The sequence below is a fragment of the Diplotaxodon limnothrissa genome, linkage group LG3 (genome assembly GCF_057381915.1).
Source record: "Diplotaxodon limnothrissa isolate DT_005_m linkage group LG3, D_limnothrissa_male_GT1.1, whole genome shotgun sequence".
In the NCBI taxonomy this organism is placed as follows: domain Eukaryota; kingdom Metazoa; phylum Chordata; class Actinopteri; order Cichliformes; family Cichlidae; genus Diplotaxodon; species Diplotaxodon limnothrissa.
Window position 1 is genome coordinate 27,516,042 of NC_140598.1, and position 17,117 is coordinate 27,533,158.

General features: G+C 40.2%; 2 protein-coding genes across 2 annotated transcripts; one reads left to right on the forward strand and one right to left on the reverse strand.

Moving 5' to 3' along the window:
- Positions 1-617: 617 nt before the first annotated feature.
- Positions 618-8,379, reverse strand: LOC146635170 (V-set domain-containing T-cell activation inhibitor 1-like). The gene is made up of 3 exons (XM_085346539.1): positions 8,310-8,379; positions 926-1,267; positions 618-745 (listed from the first exon to the last, which is right to left on the reverse strand). Exons 1-3 carry the CDS (start codon positions 8,377-8,379, stop codon positions 618-620), a joined length of 540 nt encoding a protein of 179 aa, XP_085202665.1.
- Positions 8,380-11,492: 3,113 nt separating this feature from the next.
- Positions 11,493-13,048, forward strand: LOC146635171 (Fc receptor-like protein 5). Its single transcript, XM_085345813.1, has 5 exons — positions 11,493-11,523; positions 11,991-12,026; positions 12,150-12,413; positions 12,493-12,738; positions 12,825-13,048. The coding sequence occupies exons 1-5, from the start codon at positions 11,493-11,495 to the stop codon at positions 13,046-13,048; spliced, it is 801 nt and encodes a 266-aa protein (XP_085201939.1).
- Positions 13,049-17,117: the final 4,069 nt, after the last annotated feature.

The following is a 17,117-nucleotide window of genomic DNA, read 5'->3' on the forward strand; positions in this document are numbered from 1 at the left end:
ACATAACAAGTTTGATCTTATAAACAGCTAAAGCTATCACTGATTCTAAAACTGTAACAAGGAGGACGCCAAACCTATGTCACAGAAATTGTCTTTTTGCCATGAAATTAAGAACAAAATACTGAAAGTGAGCATACACTAAAGATCTTTCAGCCACTAAAACAAAGAATGAAGAAATGCCTTACCAAATATAGACACAATAAAAACAGATTAATTATTGTCTGTGCTTTAAATTTTACTGAAACATTTGAACTTTTAAAAATATATTTTGCTAATAAACTGGAGACAGTAGTGGATTAGAGTGCAAAATTGTTTGACAGTCTGATTTTGCACTTATAGGAAAATAAATAAACAAATATAATCACAATTGAAATGGCTTAAACAAAAAACAAAAAAACCATCTAGACTGTTTAAAAATAGATGTCTTAGACTGTTGACATGTTAATGACATGTTAAAAATCCATTGTTAACCACCTCTGAATGCTGGATAATTCAGTGAAGATACATGGGATTTTTTGTAACTAGTGATTAGGTTGCATGTTTGTTTTTTTTTAAAACATACTTTTTTATGGCTAATGCATCCAGTCATTTTAGTCTAATCTGGAGTCTCATAAAAATCATAAGACATTGTTTTTACGTTTTCTGTAGATCACAAAAACGGCAACAGCAGCAACAAGAAGCACAGCAGAAACTGTCAGACCAACGATCAGTCCAAAAGATCCATCTTCTTCTCCTCCTGGCTGACCTGCAGGTGAGAAACAGCTGTCAAACTGCTGTCAGACATTATCTACTGCACTCTGATCACATCACTCAGACCAGCTGCTTTCTACAAAGCTCTCATCAACAACATCTTTAGAAACAAACATCAACAACCAGGAAGCAGCTTCACCTCTGATCACACACACACTCAACTCTACTCACTCACCTGGAGGAACAACTTTCAGGCTGATGATGCTGATGTGCCCTGTGTTACTGCGGGTTGCTCCTATCTGGATGACACGACACTCGTATGTTCCAGCATCAGAAGTTGTCACATCCTTCAGAATCAAAGACACGTCTCCATCCTTCATCTGTCTGTCCTGCAGATCCACCCGGTTCTTAAAAGATGGATGCTGGTTGGCTGGATCAAACTGCCCATCCCGAAACACAAAGACATATTCATCTCCCAGGTCAGCTCTACTCCACTCTACAACTAAGATGTTGTTGTTTGGAGTTTGACAGGTCAGAATGACATTCTGTCCAGACTTGGCTGTGATGGTTTTGTGGTCTGAAAGAGGAAACGACATACACAGAGATGTGGAAGTACAACTACACTTAATAAATACACATGCACAAAAAGAGACTGTTTTATTTACACACACAGACACACACACACACAGTTGCCCATGAGTAACTTTGCTAATAATGATGACGCTAATACAAGCAGTAAACAGGAAAATAAAAATAAAAATAAGAGCGCTGTTTTAACAGCACCCTCTTTCATCTGCGAGCAAATGCACCCTCCTCAGAGTGCGCTCAAATGCTTGTTGATGGAGCTGCAAAAGCTGGTGATAGCCTAGCATACATAGCGAATAGTGGACACATACATGCTCATGCAAGTTTGTCGTGTTTGAGTACTGTGCTCGCACTAAACATCTGCACAAGCACCACACCGCTTTGGTTACATCCTTAGGCGAACATTGATGTCTCGCCATGAAGAAACAAATTATTGTAACTCAAAGAAATCCAGTCTGATCAGTACCAGACTTTACAGGCGTGATGACACCCCTACCCTGAACAGTTTGATATGCTCATTGTCAGGAATACTCAGCGCGTCACCTAGTGGCAACAGGAAATGTCACGTCTTTCACTTTGAAATACTGATTTTCACAGGTTCATCATGTCCACCTCAAAAGCGGTAAATATTAATATCAGTCCCTCGTGATGCTTCAGTGACAAAATTGTGAGTTTAAACTGAACAGTGCACCCTGGTGGCAAGGCGGTTCACCATGAAAGATGAAGTGGCTTTTGAGGGGCTTGAAAAGTATAAAAACCCTTGGAATTTGGGCCACACCTCCAATGTAATGAAGGTTGTTTTCTTATGTAACGATTTTCATGGAATACTGCAAAACGGCTCCACAGCGCCCCCTACAAAATTTCAAAACATCAGCCACTGCTCTGTGTTTCATCTACGAGTCTGAAACCTGGTAAGCTTATGTAAGTTATCACAATGTACAAAAAAGTCTCTTAGAGCAATATTCCAAACCCAACAGGAAGTCAGCAATTTTAAAATTAATGTGTAATTTTGGCAACATTTTCCCCTCTTTTCAGGCCCTGTACTTCAACGAACTCCTCCAAGGGATTTCATCAGATCGAGACAATCTCCAGTGTAGGGAATCTAAAGACCTTTGTGATGTTAAATTGCAAAGCTTTTTACATTCAAGAAAAAGGGATGGTCATGGCAGCACGTGGATCACTCGCCAAAAAGTAGTCATCTGCTGTCACTCATAAACACAATGTCCAATCTCTCCCAAACGACGCAGGCATTAGTCGAGAGCTCGGAAATGTTTGATATGCCATTTGTCAGTAATGGTTAGAGCGCCACCTAGTGGGACGACTTTAATCATCATTGAATGAGATTAAATTTTAGCTGGTGGTTCTACGCATGAATTCCATCAATGTGACATCAGATCTGACATGCTGGGTGTAGGTTAGAGCAGGGCGATATGACCAGTTGAAAATTTGCGATAACGATATAACTGATGATATAATTAACACTAGACAAAATACTTTACAACTCCACAACTTTATTACTGGAAAAAATACCCATCAATGTATTTTTACTTAAATAAGGAGCTGTTTTTTTATGTACATTAAAGTTATACAAAAATTTGCAGTGCAAATGCAAATTCCTTGCTGACAGTTTAACCAAAAGGCATTTCCAGTGGAAATTGGCCGACATATCCTCAGCATAACCATGTATAATATCCACAAAACTTAGAAAGAGGTTATACACAGCGCTTTGAACGACTAGTCATGTCACACATCAAATCCACCCTACCTCCCACCCTGGACCCACACCAGTTCGCATACAGAGCGAAACGATCCACAGAGGATGCAATCTGCTCTGCCCTCCACCCAGCCCTAACTCATCTGGACAAGAAAGACTCATATGTGAGAATGCTGTTCATAGACTTTAGCTCAGCATTCAACACCATAATACCACAACAACTCATCTGTAAACTGGACAGACTGGGCCTCTGCAACTGGCTGCTGGATTTCCTCAGCCAGAGGCCTCAAGCGGTGCGTGTGGGCAACAAGGTCTCAAACAGCATCACCCTGAGCACGGGGGCTCCACAAGGCTGTGTGCTCAGTCCTCTGCTCTTCACCCTGTTGACACATGACTGCACACCAACCTACAGCTCCAACCACCTTGTGAAGTTTGCGGACGACACAACGCTGGTGGGGCTCATCACCAAGGGCGATGAGACCCACTACAGGAAAGAGGTTGAGCTCCTGACCACGTGGTGCAGAGACAACAACCTCCTGCTAAATGTCAGTAAGACCAAGGAGATTATTGTCAACTTCCAGAGAGGCCACACCTGTCACCCCCCATTGACCATCGACGGCGCTGCGGTGGAGAGGGTGAGCAGCACCAAGTTCCTGGGGGTGCACATCAGTGAGGACCTCTCTTGGACCACCAGCACAGCATCACTGGCCAAGAAAGCACAACAGCGCCTCTACTTCCTGCGCAAACTCAAGCGGGCAAGTGCTCCACCACCCATCCCGACTACATTCTACAGAGGCACTATTGAAAGTATCCTCTCCAGCTGCATCACTGTGTGGGGCGGTAGCTGCACTGACTATAACAGGAAAGCTCTACAACGCATTGTGAGAACAGCTGAGAGGATAGTTGGTGTACCACTCCCCTCCCTGCAAGACATTTACACCACTCGCCTCACCCGCAAAGCCATCACAATTGTCAACGATGCAACCCACCCCGCGCACTGTCTGTTCAGCCTCCTGCCCTCTGGAAAAAGAGATACAGAAGTCTCCACTCCCGCACTACCAGGCTCACCAACAGCTTCATCCACCAGGCTGTGAGACTGCTGAACTCTCTTCCCTCCCGACTCCCAGCCAGCAGAATCACCAGATTGGCAGAAGTATAGGAAGACAGATTGGACTCTACTCCCCCTCACCCACGCACACTCTCCAGCAAGGAAACACTCTCTGAACCGGGAACTGAAAACATTCCTGACTTGCATTGCAATTGCACACACCTGCAGCTATATATATATATTTTTGGTATTTCTTTTGGCACTGTTTATATTATTATATTACTATTTATTACTTTGTTAGGGCTGTTTTTTTTGTTTGTTTTTTTTTTGTTTTTTTTTTGTTGTGCATCTGCACCTTATTGTTGTCAATGTCTACGCATGGGACAGTGTGAAACGTAATTTCAATTCCTTTGTATGGCAAGTACATTTGAAGAAATTGACAAATAAAAGTATTCTATTCTATTCTACACACAATACAGTAATATTATGTTGAAGCACAGTACGTATCGCTCCGCGAGGCTCCTACCTACGATAGCTGTAATGCTCCAACAATCCATCAAGCGGTGCGGCTTCGTAGCTTAGCAAAGTCATACTAAAACATTTGACAGATTTTTGAGCGCCGTGTACATGAAATCGTTTCGAGGTCAGTAAACACAACCAGAATTCATACATAAGGCACACGGGATTATAAGGGGCACTGTCGATTTTCAGAAAAATCAAAGGATTGATTTTAAGTGTGCCGTATTTTCCAAAAAAAACACGGTAATAACGACGGCCCGCTAGCATGCGCTGCGAAAAATAGTACTTTGTTGTGTATCTGACGGACGAAAGCTAAACAAGTTCCACACCACTGAAGTTTTAGCATTTTTACAAACCAATTCTGGTTCATCCGTTTCATTCAACATCCGCTTTCGCCCTTCTCATTCTCCGCCATGCTTTTTCAGCCATGTGCTTATGAAAACAAAGGCACTGCGCATGCGCGTTTTACTCATATTCTATCGCGATATTTCATTGTCTTATCATTGCCCGACATTATACCGGTATTACCGTAAACGGTATGATATGGCCCAGCCCTAGTGTAGGTGTTGGCCGTGGCTTGACGCAATGGGGTGCGAGGGTCCTCATAACGTTGCTTGCAGCTTTAATTGGACTTACAATTGTCGGTTGGAAAACTTTTACATATCGCCCAATCCTACCTTATAGTACTGTATTACCCCATCAGAGCACTTCACTCTCGCACATCAGGCTTACTTGTTGTTCCTAGAGTATTTAATCCAATCCAGTTTTATTTATAAAGCACTTTAAAATACCCAGCAGAGGACGAAAGTGCTGTACAGAAAATAAGTTAAAAACAATAGCGTAAAAGAAAACAGGAAAAATAAATAAATAAAACACATAATACAAACAAAGTTAAAATAGCCCTACCATAGGAAAAAATAAGATAAAATAGCATATAATCATTGCACCTGGATTTAATGATTGTTAATCTCTGGCTTTCTTCCAAAGCATGTCTTTTATCATGTCTTCATTGTTTTAAACGATAAATGTTGCTCTGATGGATTTCTGAAAGCCTCAAACACTCTTCTGATCATCAAGATCGAGAAATTATGCAGTCAAAGAAAAGTTTTAATACATTTACACTTTACTCTTAATTTAAGGTTAGCAGCCTTTTTGAGCACCAGTCAACATGAGCTTGTACTTGTATAGTATTTACTGTGATGTGCCCTCATGGAAAACTATGACACTGTTTTTGTTTCAGTAATGCTGCCTTGTGTTTATGTTCCATAGTGCACACAACAACGAGACAAGCCCAAGGTATTTCTTTGAGCTGTGTGGCAGCTTCCTGTGACAGTTTAGTAATTAAACAGTGAGCTACTTTATCAGCCTCTAACACGGTGCAGTACTTTTCAAAATTTGCAATAAAACTATTCCTGCTTAAGGTGGAAATAACAAATTGTGTTTCACCAATTGAAACACAACATCAAGTACAACCAGGATACATGGAGGGGCAATGCTCGTGATATACGACCAAAATGTAAACGACTCCACCAAATATCGCTGTAACACTCCTGGATGCACTCCATATAACAGGAAGAGAATGGAAATTACTGATGTGATTGTGTGGTTGAAAAGCAGTGCTTAAGCAGCTATAGTGCAATATTATAGTAACACAGTTACGTGTTCAGTAATACAGGAAAACACCACCTAGACTAGTTTATACATTTGGTTCATCTCTTTAGAAAATAACAATGGAAAATTCCCTTCATTTACTCATAAATGCTGCTGCCTGCATGAATAAAATTGAATTTACTACTTTTTTTTATTTTATCATAAAATAATTATCACATTTTTTGAGAAATATTATGATATAATTTTGAGGCTGTATCATGAATTTACCTTCATACAATAAGTATTTTCATAGTTACAGCCCGTTTAAGTAAACAGAGGGCTGGGCCTGTCCTTATACACAGTGGTTACAGCTGAGTCTCGTCATGCTTAATGGATATATGTAATGGATATTTAGTAGATTTATTTAGTAACTTAATAGTAACTAATAATAATAATAAAAAGGAAGTGTTTTACGTTTAGTTTCTATTGAAAACTAAAACCCCTGTTTCAACAAAGACCTCTTCTTTCATTTGTTAAATTGTTAAAGTTGATTTCTTCTATTATACGACACAGCCTGTTTGTATATATTTGTTAGATCTTTTAATGCATGAATTTTTAAAGGAAAGCTTGAATTAAAATGGTAAATGTAATTCAAGGGCCTGTATTTATATAGCACTTTAATAGTCCCTAAGGACCCCAAAGCGCTTTACACATCAAATCACCCACCCATTCACACACTGGTGATGGCAGCTACATTGTAGCCACAGCCACCCTGGGGCGCACTGACAGAGGCGAAAGTCAAAGTCACACTCCATGTTGTTGATGAGTACTGTCCCAGCAAAACCTTGACATTATCCCTTGGTCAAAACTGTTTGCAGTACAGCAGCAAAAAACCTTAACTTAATGCTGAAATTTAAATACAGAAAAGAGGTTTAATCACACTGTCTGTAGTGACATTAATCCAGTCAGGGAATTAAAAAAAACAACAATAACCCCAAAAGCAAACGTAATTTGGGTTACTTTGAGTATTACAGAGGATTTTTTTTAATATACAATGCAACCGTTGCATGGTGAATTTAATGTGTAAGAGTATTACAAAAATCTCCCCTCTGTGTCCTGGTGATAACATTTTAACTCCTGTGATAAAAGGTTTGAGTGTGTAAACCAGGGGTGCCCAATCCCGGTCCTCGAGAGCTACTATCCTGCAGCTTTTAGATGCATCCCTACTCCAACACAGCTGAATCAAATGGTTTGATCTCTTCAGCATGCCATCATGTTTGGCAAAGGCCTGATAACAAGCCATTCATTTGATTCAGGTGTGTGGGAACAAGGATGCATCTAAAAGCTGCAGGACGGTAGCTCTCGAGGACCGGGATTGGGCACCCCTGGTGTAAACAGTTAGCTGCTGAGTCAGAGGTCAAGGGTTCAGCCATCAGTTATTCACTATTCACATGTTTTATGGCATTAGTTGTTGACTTTGATATAAAACTTCATGAAGTCAAGGACTGCAAAATGCATATCTGACTTCAGCCCAGTGTGTACTCGCTGTGTTGTTTTGTGTAGGTCAGAACAGACAACATTCAATACAAATCCTAAAGGCTGGCAATATAAGAATGAACATTATAAATGAAAACAAAACTATAGCAAACCTAAACTACATCATCTGCCTGACTGTTATCTTGATCAGTTGGTCTGATGGTCACGTTAACTATGAAGATTTATATTAACTCATCTCCTTTCATAAACGGTGGTTCAGAGAAGAAGATAATAAAGTCATGTAAAGTAAAGTAACGAAGCTTTTGTTTTCAGTATTCAGAGAATGCAGCCAGCTCGACTTTGATCACGGCTGCAGATAGTTCACATTCTGGTCTGTCATTACGACGGTGTAGAAGAGACAAAGACGAGCTCATTAACATAAAAAAACACTTATTATATTTTCACTTTATAAGAGAAAGTTTGGCTTTGTTATGCACAGAAACGGCGTCAGCATTAGTCCGTCTGCAGTTCTGCGTTTCCAGGCGTACCGAGAATAGTTTCGATCAGAGAGATTAGCGCTAGTGTTTCAAACATGATCGGTATGGATAGTATTTAAATAATGTATTGTTAAATAACTCTGGCTCATACCTCCCTATGTGAAAGAGGAATGTTGTTTTTGTTTCTCACCTGCAGACACAAACACGACGACACAGAAAGCACCAAACCAGAAGAAGGGCGTAGATGTTGGAGCAGCCATTTCCGTATATCCGTGTACTCCATGCCCGGAAAACCTGAGCTGTCTTGCGAACGCGCATGTGTGTAACCAAGAACTGAGAAAACTCCCCCCTATAGAACATGGCCTTTACTAAAACTTTGATGATGATGATGATGATGATGATGATGATGATGATGACGACGTTTTTACTACAACATGCTGATTTCATCGAGCTGTCAAATATGACACTGAGGTTTCTAAGGCTCAATTTAACAGAAGGCTCTAAGCTGATATGCCTATCTTCTGGAATCATATGGTCAGGAGCAACAATTAAAGTTTCTCTTTAATCAGAGTTTAGCTGGAGGAAGTTGTTGTTTAAAAAATGCTTGATTTCTTTCAGGCAATTACTTAAACCGGACAATTTATAAAAATTAGAGACTGAAAAAACAGTATATCTGAATGCCATCAGCATGGAGATGATAGGAGATATTATTGTTGCGCCTAATAATTTGGCCTAGGGGGAATATATAGAGTACAAAGAGAATTGGACCCAGGACAGATCCCCGAGGATCTGCCCCACATGGCAGAACAATTGATGACTTGATTTATACGAACAGAAAATGTCCTTTAGGTAAATAGGACATGAACCATTTTCAAACAACACCCGTAATCCCGAAATATCCTTAAGCTTGTTTATTATGATACTGTGATCTCCAGTATCAAAAGCAGTGGTGAGATCCAACAGAACTAGAACTGTGTACTCTCTGGAGTGTGCTGCCATCAAAATGTCACTAGATACTTTAAGTAAAGCTGTTTTAGTAGAGTGCCAATTGTGAAATCCAGACTGGAAAACATCCATGACATCATTTTCTCCAGGAAATAGTTCAGTTGTTCTGCTACTGTTTCTTTCCAAGATCTTTGATATAAAAAGCAATTTGGAAATTGGCCTGTAACTGTTTGAAAAGGATGGATCCAGATTAGGTTTCTTTAATATTGGCTCAAACACAGCTTGTTTAAAGAAACTGGGAACTGAGCCAGTAAGAAGAGAAATATTTATCATTTCCAAAATACAGGGACCAATAGTCAAACACACTAATGAAAAATGGGGCAGGAAGGACATCAAGATGTCCTGTAATGTAATAGGAGTAAAGGCGGACCAAGTATCAGAGGTAAGCAAATTGTAAGCTTGATACTGAGAAGATGATGGAGAGATATTTGACCTGCTGGCAGTGAGCTTATTTGTGAAATAATTCAAAAACTCGTTACAATCAGACATTGAGTGAACTGGTGCATGAGGAACAGCGGGAGAAACACTCTTAATTGTGCTAAACAACAGTTTAGGATTTTTCTTTTATGAAGCTATAAGGTGTGAAAAATACTCTTGTTCTGACATTTTTCCACATGTCATTTAGTAAGAAAATAGATTATTTAAGATGTACCCTGTGAACCTCAAGCTTGGAAGCCTTCCACAAACGTCCTAGCTCCGAAAATTGCGAATAAAAAGGCTGCTAAAAGTTAAAAGACTCCATGATAGTGAAGAATTCAGTAGCTATGTTACAGGATGCATCATCAATATGAATCTCCCAGCATTACATCTTCTCCAATGTATTAATGGATGTCAGAAGGTCGTTAAATTCAGTTAGACAGACCCCAGGAAGTCCAGAAGTTTGGTTAATTAAAATTCAATAAAGGGTTCGCAATTTAATCACCTTAATTTCACCTTAATCATCTGCAGCTCAAGCGAAGAAAAGGAGTCCGAGTTCACCAGCCTGCATTTGAATCAGAATCCTCCGTCACTGCACGAAAGACGTGGAGTTCCGATGTCGGCGCTTCCAGCCGAGTAGATTTCCTTCAAGTGAATCCATGCTTTGCTGCCACGTCTAAGTTTAACACATAAAGTTTAAAGATTCCTTCACGAAGTGATCGTTTAAAATAAACGATTTGAACGAGCGTTAAGCAGGGAAAACCAAATTGATGACGCTCGGTTGGCGCACTCAACAGCTGAGTGCTGTGGCACTTGAATTAAACACCTGTGCACACCTGCGTGCCTGCCGCGATGGGCGGTGACTCCAAGGCTAGGCGAAGCTAACCTCCATGGTTGTCTATCGCTACTGCCAGCCAGGGGCGGACAGGTGACTTACGAAAGGTGCGCATGCTGCCATCAAGCCTTGAATAGGGCTGCAGACTGAGGAGTAGCGTCCCCAGGTGACACTAAATGGACTAGTCACAGGAATCTCTCCACAGCAAGAAGCTAACTTTCGGTACTTCCCCGTCTCACCTTGACACCAGCCCTGGTTCCCCGCCTTCATTTCTTCGGGTTGAATCCCACCGTTATGTACAGTAGCGTGCACTCAGGTGAGGAAAATATAAAAGGAGGAGGAAAAGTTTTCCTGTAACTGTCCCATCTGTAGCTCTCCATTGAATCTTTAATGTGCAACAGCGTGCCCTGATCGTAAATTCTAGCAGCAGAAACAAAGTTTAGACACAAAACAGTAAAAATAATATATGGTATAGTTTTACACTGGCGACAATAGCCGCCAGTGTAAAACTATACCAGCGAGCTGCACAAGCGGCGGAGCCAAACACGGTTCCCATCTTGTCCGACATCTGTAGCTGCTAGAAGTTATTTATCAGATCTCTGGCAGTGTCTCTGTTCACCCTCACACAGATGTCTGTCCTGAATCTACAGCCCTGTTCGTGTGTCCTCTTTTTCAAACTCTTGAGATTATTCTGTGAGACGCAGTAAAACTTGTTACAGCATGTAAAGATGTGCCATCCTCTGATGTGCCTGTGTAACCTAAACATGCTGAAACTAACAGGCATGTTATTGATAAACACATCTTAAATGCTGGAGTAATTGTGCGAAGTCAAACATTCCCCTCTTATGGCATTTGAATCAATGTTCCACTCTGTCCTCAGTGTGTCTCTGCACAGCTGAAAGACTTTTTTTTTTTTTTAAAGACATACCGTATATGAGAGACCTCTACAGTTATGTGAATTTATAATGTACCACTTGTGTCTTTCCACAAAGAAAAAAGTGAGTCCCCCAAAACTGTGTTTGAACCAATAGAAAGCTGGTGCTCAGAGGAAGAGGGCGGGCTTTGCTTGGTGTCAGTGACAGAAATGAAAAGAAGCTCAAATGAGTGAGAAGGACGATGAAGGAAACATCTGTGCTGTGTCTGCTCTGTAAGTAGAATCTCTGTGTTTGTTTGAATTCTTGTACTTTGACTGTCTGCTCTCCTGATAACTGATGATGGAGGAGAAGACATGAAAAACAAATCAGGCTGAATTCAAGTTCAAACACCACGAGGACCAACTGCAGGTCTGAACTGACTCTGTATCTTTGCTCAGGAGTCGAGGAAACACAGCAGGCAGTGAAAAGATCAAATCATTCACTCATTATATCAACACAGCTGCACAGTGGACACATGACTTTACTGGGTTATTTAAGAGTAGTTGATATGTGCACATGATCATTTAAGGGCCGCATTTTGGATAAAAACTTGTTTGAAAACTTACTGTTCTGCCAACTGTTTTTTTTTTTTTTTTTCACCTGAAAATAAGCAGATATATCAGAGAGACGACTTTGTGTGTTTGTGTGGAGTTGTTCTTTATGTTCACCTCAAATCAACCTGAGTGTCATTTCTCTTTAGTTCTGATCTCACTGCTGAGCTGCACAACAAACCAAGGTCAGTAACCTTCTTCTGTCACAGTTTAAACCTGAGAAATGTTCACTGATATGACCTGATTGGGTTCATGTTTCACACTGTAAAGTCTAACAGATCATCAGTTTTTCATTGTAACCCTCACAGCTCGTCTGACTGTGAGTCCCAGCAGCTCTCAGTTCTTTGAAGGAGCCTTTGTGTCTCTGAGCTGTGAGGAGGACGACAGCTCTGCTGGATGGACTCTGAGGAGAAACACAAGCAAACGGCAGAGGACTCAGTGTGGAGATGGGTGGGGAAAACCAGCTGGTTCTTCCTGTAACATCAGTTACATTTACACATCAGACAGTGGAGTTTACTGGTGTGAGTCCAGAGAGGGTCCCATCAGTAACATGGTTAACCTGACAGTCACTGGTAAGCTGAGTGTGTGGAGTTAGTGTTGATGAAGCTGTGTGTAAATGGATGAAATGCTGTAGTTTGTCTCTGTGTTGAGGTGGATCAGTGATCCTGCAGAGTCCTGTCCTCCCTGTGATGGAGGGAGATGACGTCACTCTGCTCTGTAAAACAAAGACCACTCCCTCCAACCTCCCAGCTGCTTTCTATAAAGATGGCTCCCTCATCAGGAAGCAGCCTACAGGTCACATGACCATCCAGCATGTTTCCAGGTCTGATGAAGGCCTCTACAAGTGTGACATCAGCGGTCATGGAGAGTCTCCATCCAGCTGGATCACTGTCACAGGTGACACACTCACCTGTCTGTGTTTCTGCAGCTTTCAACATTCACAATGTGACGACAACTTAATGACTGTGTTTGCTTTATTTTAGAGAAACACACCACCACACCTCCACCTACATCCACACCTCCACCTACATCCACACTTCCTCCTGGTTCCACCTCCATCACTCTTCCTCCATCACTCTCTCCTCCTGTTCTCTCTGTCTTGTCATTTGTTGGCTCAGTCTGTGTTGTGGTTCTACTGGTGTTACTGGTTCTGCTGGTGAGACGATGTGTTCACAGGAAACCTGAAGGTGAGACTCAGACTTCCTGATCTTTCATGTCTGAGTTTGTTCAGTAGAATAAAGTTCACATTCATGATGATCACAGCAACAACTTTCTTATAATATATATATATATATAATAATAATAATAATAATTTCTCATAATCTCTGTTTAGATATTTAATTTATATTATTCTTAATTTTGGAAAATTTCAGCAGATCAATTGAATGCTGGACAGGATGACATCATCACTCATGTCATGTACAAAGCTGTCAAGATAAGAACCACAGCCAGTCTGACGGTAGTATTTGAGTTCACATATTTTCTTTAAGATTTTTGCTCCTTTGTGTTCCTGCCAGAATGTTTCTTAACTCTCACTGGTATCAGGTCCTGGCATTGTTTCAGTGGGACCTTAGCTCACAGCCCAGCACCGTGCAGCTCAGAGTTCAGAGGTTGTCTGAATAGTGACAAGAACACCACACATCCCAGACTACGGATAAATAAATAGATAAAAGATATAGATCAGACTGTAATGTGTGCAGACAACATTCAGTAATGTTAGAACTAACCAATGATCAGTAAAAGCAGCTCAGATGTGTCTGTCTGTGCTGACACTAGCTGTTAGCCTAATTAGCAGGAATAACTTTTACTATGAGACATAAACAGAGAGACTGAAAAGACAGATCATTAAAGAAAGAACCATAAATATTAACTGTTCATTTCCAGCCCGTCCTTTAAAGCATGAATCATTTTTAAAGTTCTGCGTGTAAAACCACAGCAGCTACTTCCTGCTGTCAGTCTGATCAGACCTCTCACTGCAGTGTGTGCTGCTTTGTTAATAATATTATTCATGCTGTGAGAAAGTGTTTGCTTTGTGCTCTGTGGTGAAGTATCTCTGGCTGCACTGAAACAAGATGGCAGCTTTGTGGTCGTCCAGCTTCTTTTTCTCAGAAATACCCCCCAATGCTTTGTGGTCAACAGCAGGTGTTTAGAGGAGGAAACTCTGAAAAGCTGATGCAGTTTGTAAACATCTTCACTTAATTGTTTCATAATGCTGCAGAAAGTAAATTAATAGTTCCTATAGCTGTGTGTGATAATACAGTACTGTTGCAGTTGTTGTACCTGCAGTAATTTAAATGTATTTTATTATACAGAAACTGATTTAGCTGACTCAGCAGTGAGAACTGAAGACGTCAGTTATGGAAAATCAACCATCAGAACAAGGAGGCCCAGGTACAGCTGCTCTTTATTTTTTACTTTACACAAATACAAGCTAGCTGCTCACTTTGTTTCCAGCTGCCATGCTAAGCTAAGCTAATCAAAAAATATCCTGACCAATGTCAGACTTGTGAACTCTGACAGTAAGTTTTACTAATGGCCAATATACAGCATTTAGGTTTGTAATATTTGTACTTGACTAATTAGGTTAAAACAAATGTGAAATAATCTGCAGAGCAGAAAAAGAACCTGATTTTTTTTTCTTTATTTTTGTAATTCAGGAAAGAAAAAGCTGGTTTACAATGGACCTGTTTTGCTTTTCCTAATTTCCTGACATGTGTTTTTTTAATTCAGATTTAAAAACAGAGGGTTTTGTCCTGCCCAAAAAATCGTAGAAATATGTTATCTAACCAGATTCTTACTCTGGATGGCATTACCTTGGCCTGAAATCAAAATCCTCCTCACATACAGTCTTTAATAATCAGGCCCAATCGTATGTTAATCATCTTATAGAACCTAACGCCCAATAAAATATCGAGGTCAGTGTATGTCCAAGTAATTGCTGTGAGCCATACACTGGCTGCAGACTGCCCTAAACACTCAGTTTGTTCAAAGTTTTACACTCTTGCAGTTTTATGATGTCAGAAAGAGAAGATGGCTGATATTATCATATTAGCCACAGGAGCTCCTCTCAAATGCTGTTCAAACCTTGTGTTGGAGAGGGAGAGCCAATCAGAGGAAAGGTGTCTTAGAGGGGGAGGGGCTAAAACTGTTTGTTTCACAGAGAGGGTGAGCTGAGGTGCTGCACAAAGGCCTAGTATGACATACAGAATGATTATTTTAAACTGTGTGTTCGTGTTCAGATCTTAAAAAAGTGCGTGATGTCTGCTCTTCAGTCCACCAGTCCAACTGACGTCCAGCTGCTGGTCTCTAACTGGTCCCCCAAACACTTTAGACCAGAGGACGTCAACACTGATCTTTATGTTTCTTTTTCTTTCTCACTAAATCAGAAAAAAATAACATCCTGCTTTAATTTGACTTTTTTAAAAGTGACAATGACTTTTCTTGCAAATTCAACTCTGGTGAAATAAATATGTAATTTATTTATGTCCTCAATAACTTTACTGTTATTTGTATGTTCTGTGTTTGTTGAATTAACCCCTGTTGTCATGTGCGTTTCACATGTGGTTCTGTGGGTTTCACTAAAGTATCAGGTAGAAAATCTGAGTTGTTATTGTTTAGTTGTGGCTAACCGATACACTCCTCTCCTCAGTGCTGAAAGCAAAGAAAATAATGAAAATAATGAAACTGCAACTTCAGACTAAAAACAGCAGAAAAATCTTTCAGTGATTAAACTGCACACAAAAGCTTCACTACAAGATGTTTGTATTTGAGACTGAAGACGGTTGTTTTTTGTTTTTTAAGCCAAAAATGTAGAAAATTATGAAACTTACATTTTACAATTATGGTTCATGATATTATGTAAGTATAGAAGTGAATAAACCTGGTGCTGTCAGTAATAAATATTGTTTGACTGACTGATTTTTAATGTATTGTTCCTTTCACTGGGAAACATTCAGTGTCAAAATATATAGTTTAAGATAAAAACGGAGATTATTTATTGTATTTAGTGTCTGATAAACTAAAGACTCATGAACATGTGACTTAGACTGCACTTCTTTCCTGATCACGTCTCCTGGACCAGCTCAGATATCCTCCTCTGACTGAAGCTTGAAATGAACGATTGGACTTTAATGTCTTCTGCCATCTACTGGTGAAGTTGGGTGTTACAGCACAGCAGATGCTTTTATACGACAACAGTTTAATTCTGCAAAGCTGCTCAGACTTCTTTACCTTCCTCTTGTGTTAGGGTCAGCACCGACACATTTTAAATTTTAAATGCATAAAAAAAATCACATTTGTTTATTGTATCAAGGCTTTTTGACTTTGTCAGGAACTTATATTTCTACAAAATAAAACAAAAACAAAATCTTTTCACTAAATTATAAAATGCTCTAGTTGAAATTATGACATTTGTGTTGTTAGGGTCAGTTTGGATCCAGTTATAATATTATGTGTACAAAGCAATAATTAGAGCCAAAACTGAAATCATAAGTGCACTGTCAGCTGACACGCTGACAGCCAGCTCCTCTCCTAATCATATGAGCTTTCTTATTTTGCGTGGTTAGGGTTAGTATACCTGCATGAAAACAAAACTAACAAAGGCGGGCATGTCAAGGCATGTGATGTGAATTCACTCATTTGAGTAACCATTTGACTTCCAGAGTGCACATTTACATTTTGCAGCATACAAAAATGAGAAGAAGATTTACAGTGAGCCAAGTTCTAGATCCTATTTTTGCTGAAAATGAAGGAGAGGACACAGAGCAGCATAGCGATTCCGATGGGCAGGTTTCTAAGGAGGAAGACACAGACCCATCTGATCAGAGGAGGAGGTCGCTGGTGCTGAAGCTGCTCCTGCTGAAAGATTCAAGTCCAAAACTGGTAAGATCTCATGATGTACATGGCAGGGCAGCTGCTGCAAATGTCATCAAAATGACCCCTGGAATACAAGGTTTACTCTGACCAGAGTCAGTGACATGAAGACATGTTTTGAGCTATTTATGCCATTGTCACTAAAAAGGATCATCATTACTATGATGAACCTTAAAGGAAAAAAAAGTCCATGTAGAAAGATAGTTATGAGGAATACCTGGATGCTTTCATTGGTGTTCTTCTTCTTGCTGAGTGTACAGATGCTGCAATGAGGCCACTGATAGTCTATGGGACCCATCGTTAAGCAGGAATATTTTCCAGAGAACAATGTCACTTCACACATTTCAAATGATATCAAGAGTCCTCGGATTTAACGACAGAGAGGCCAGAGCGAGATCTAACAA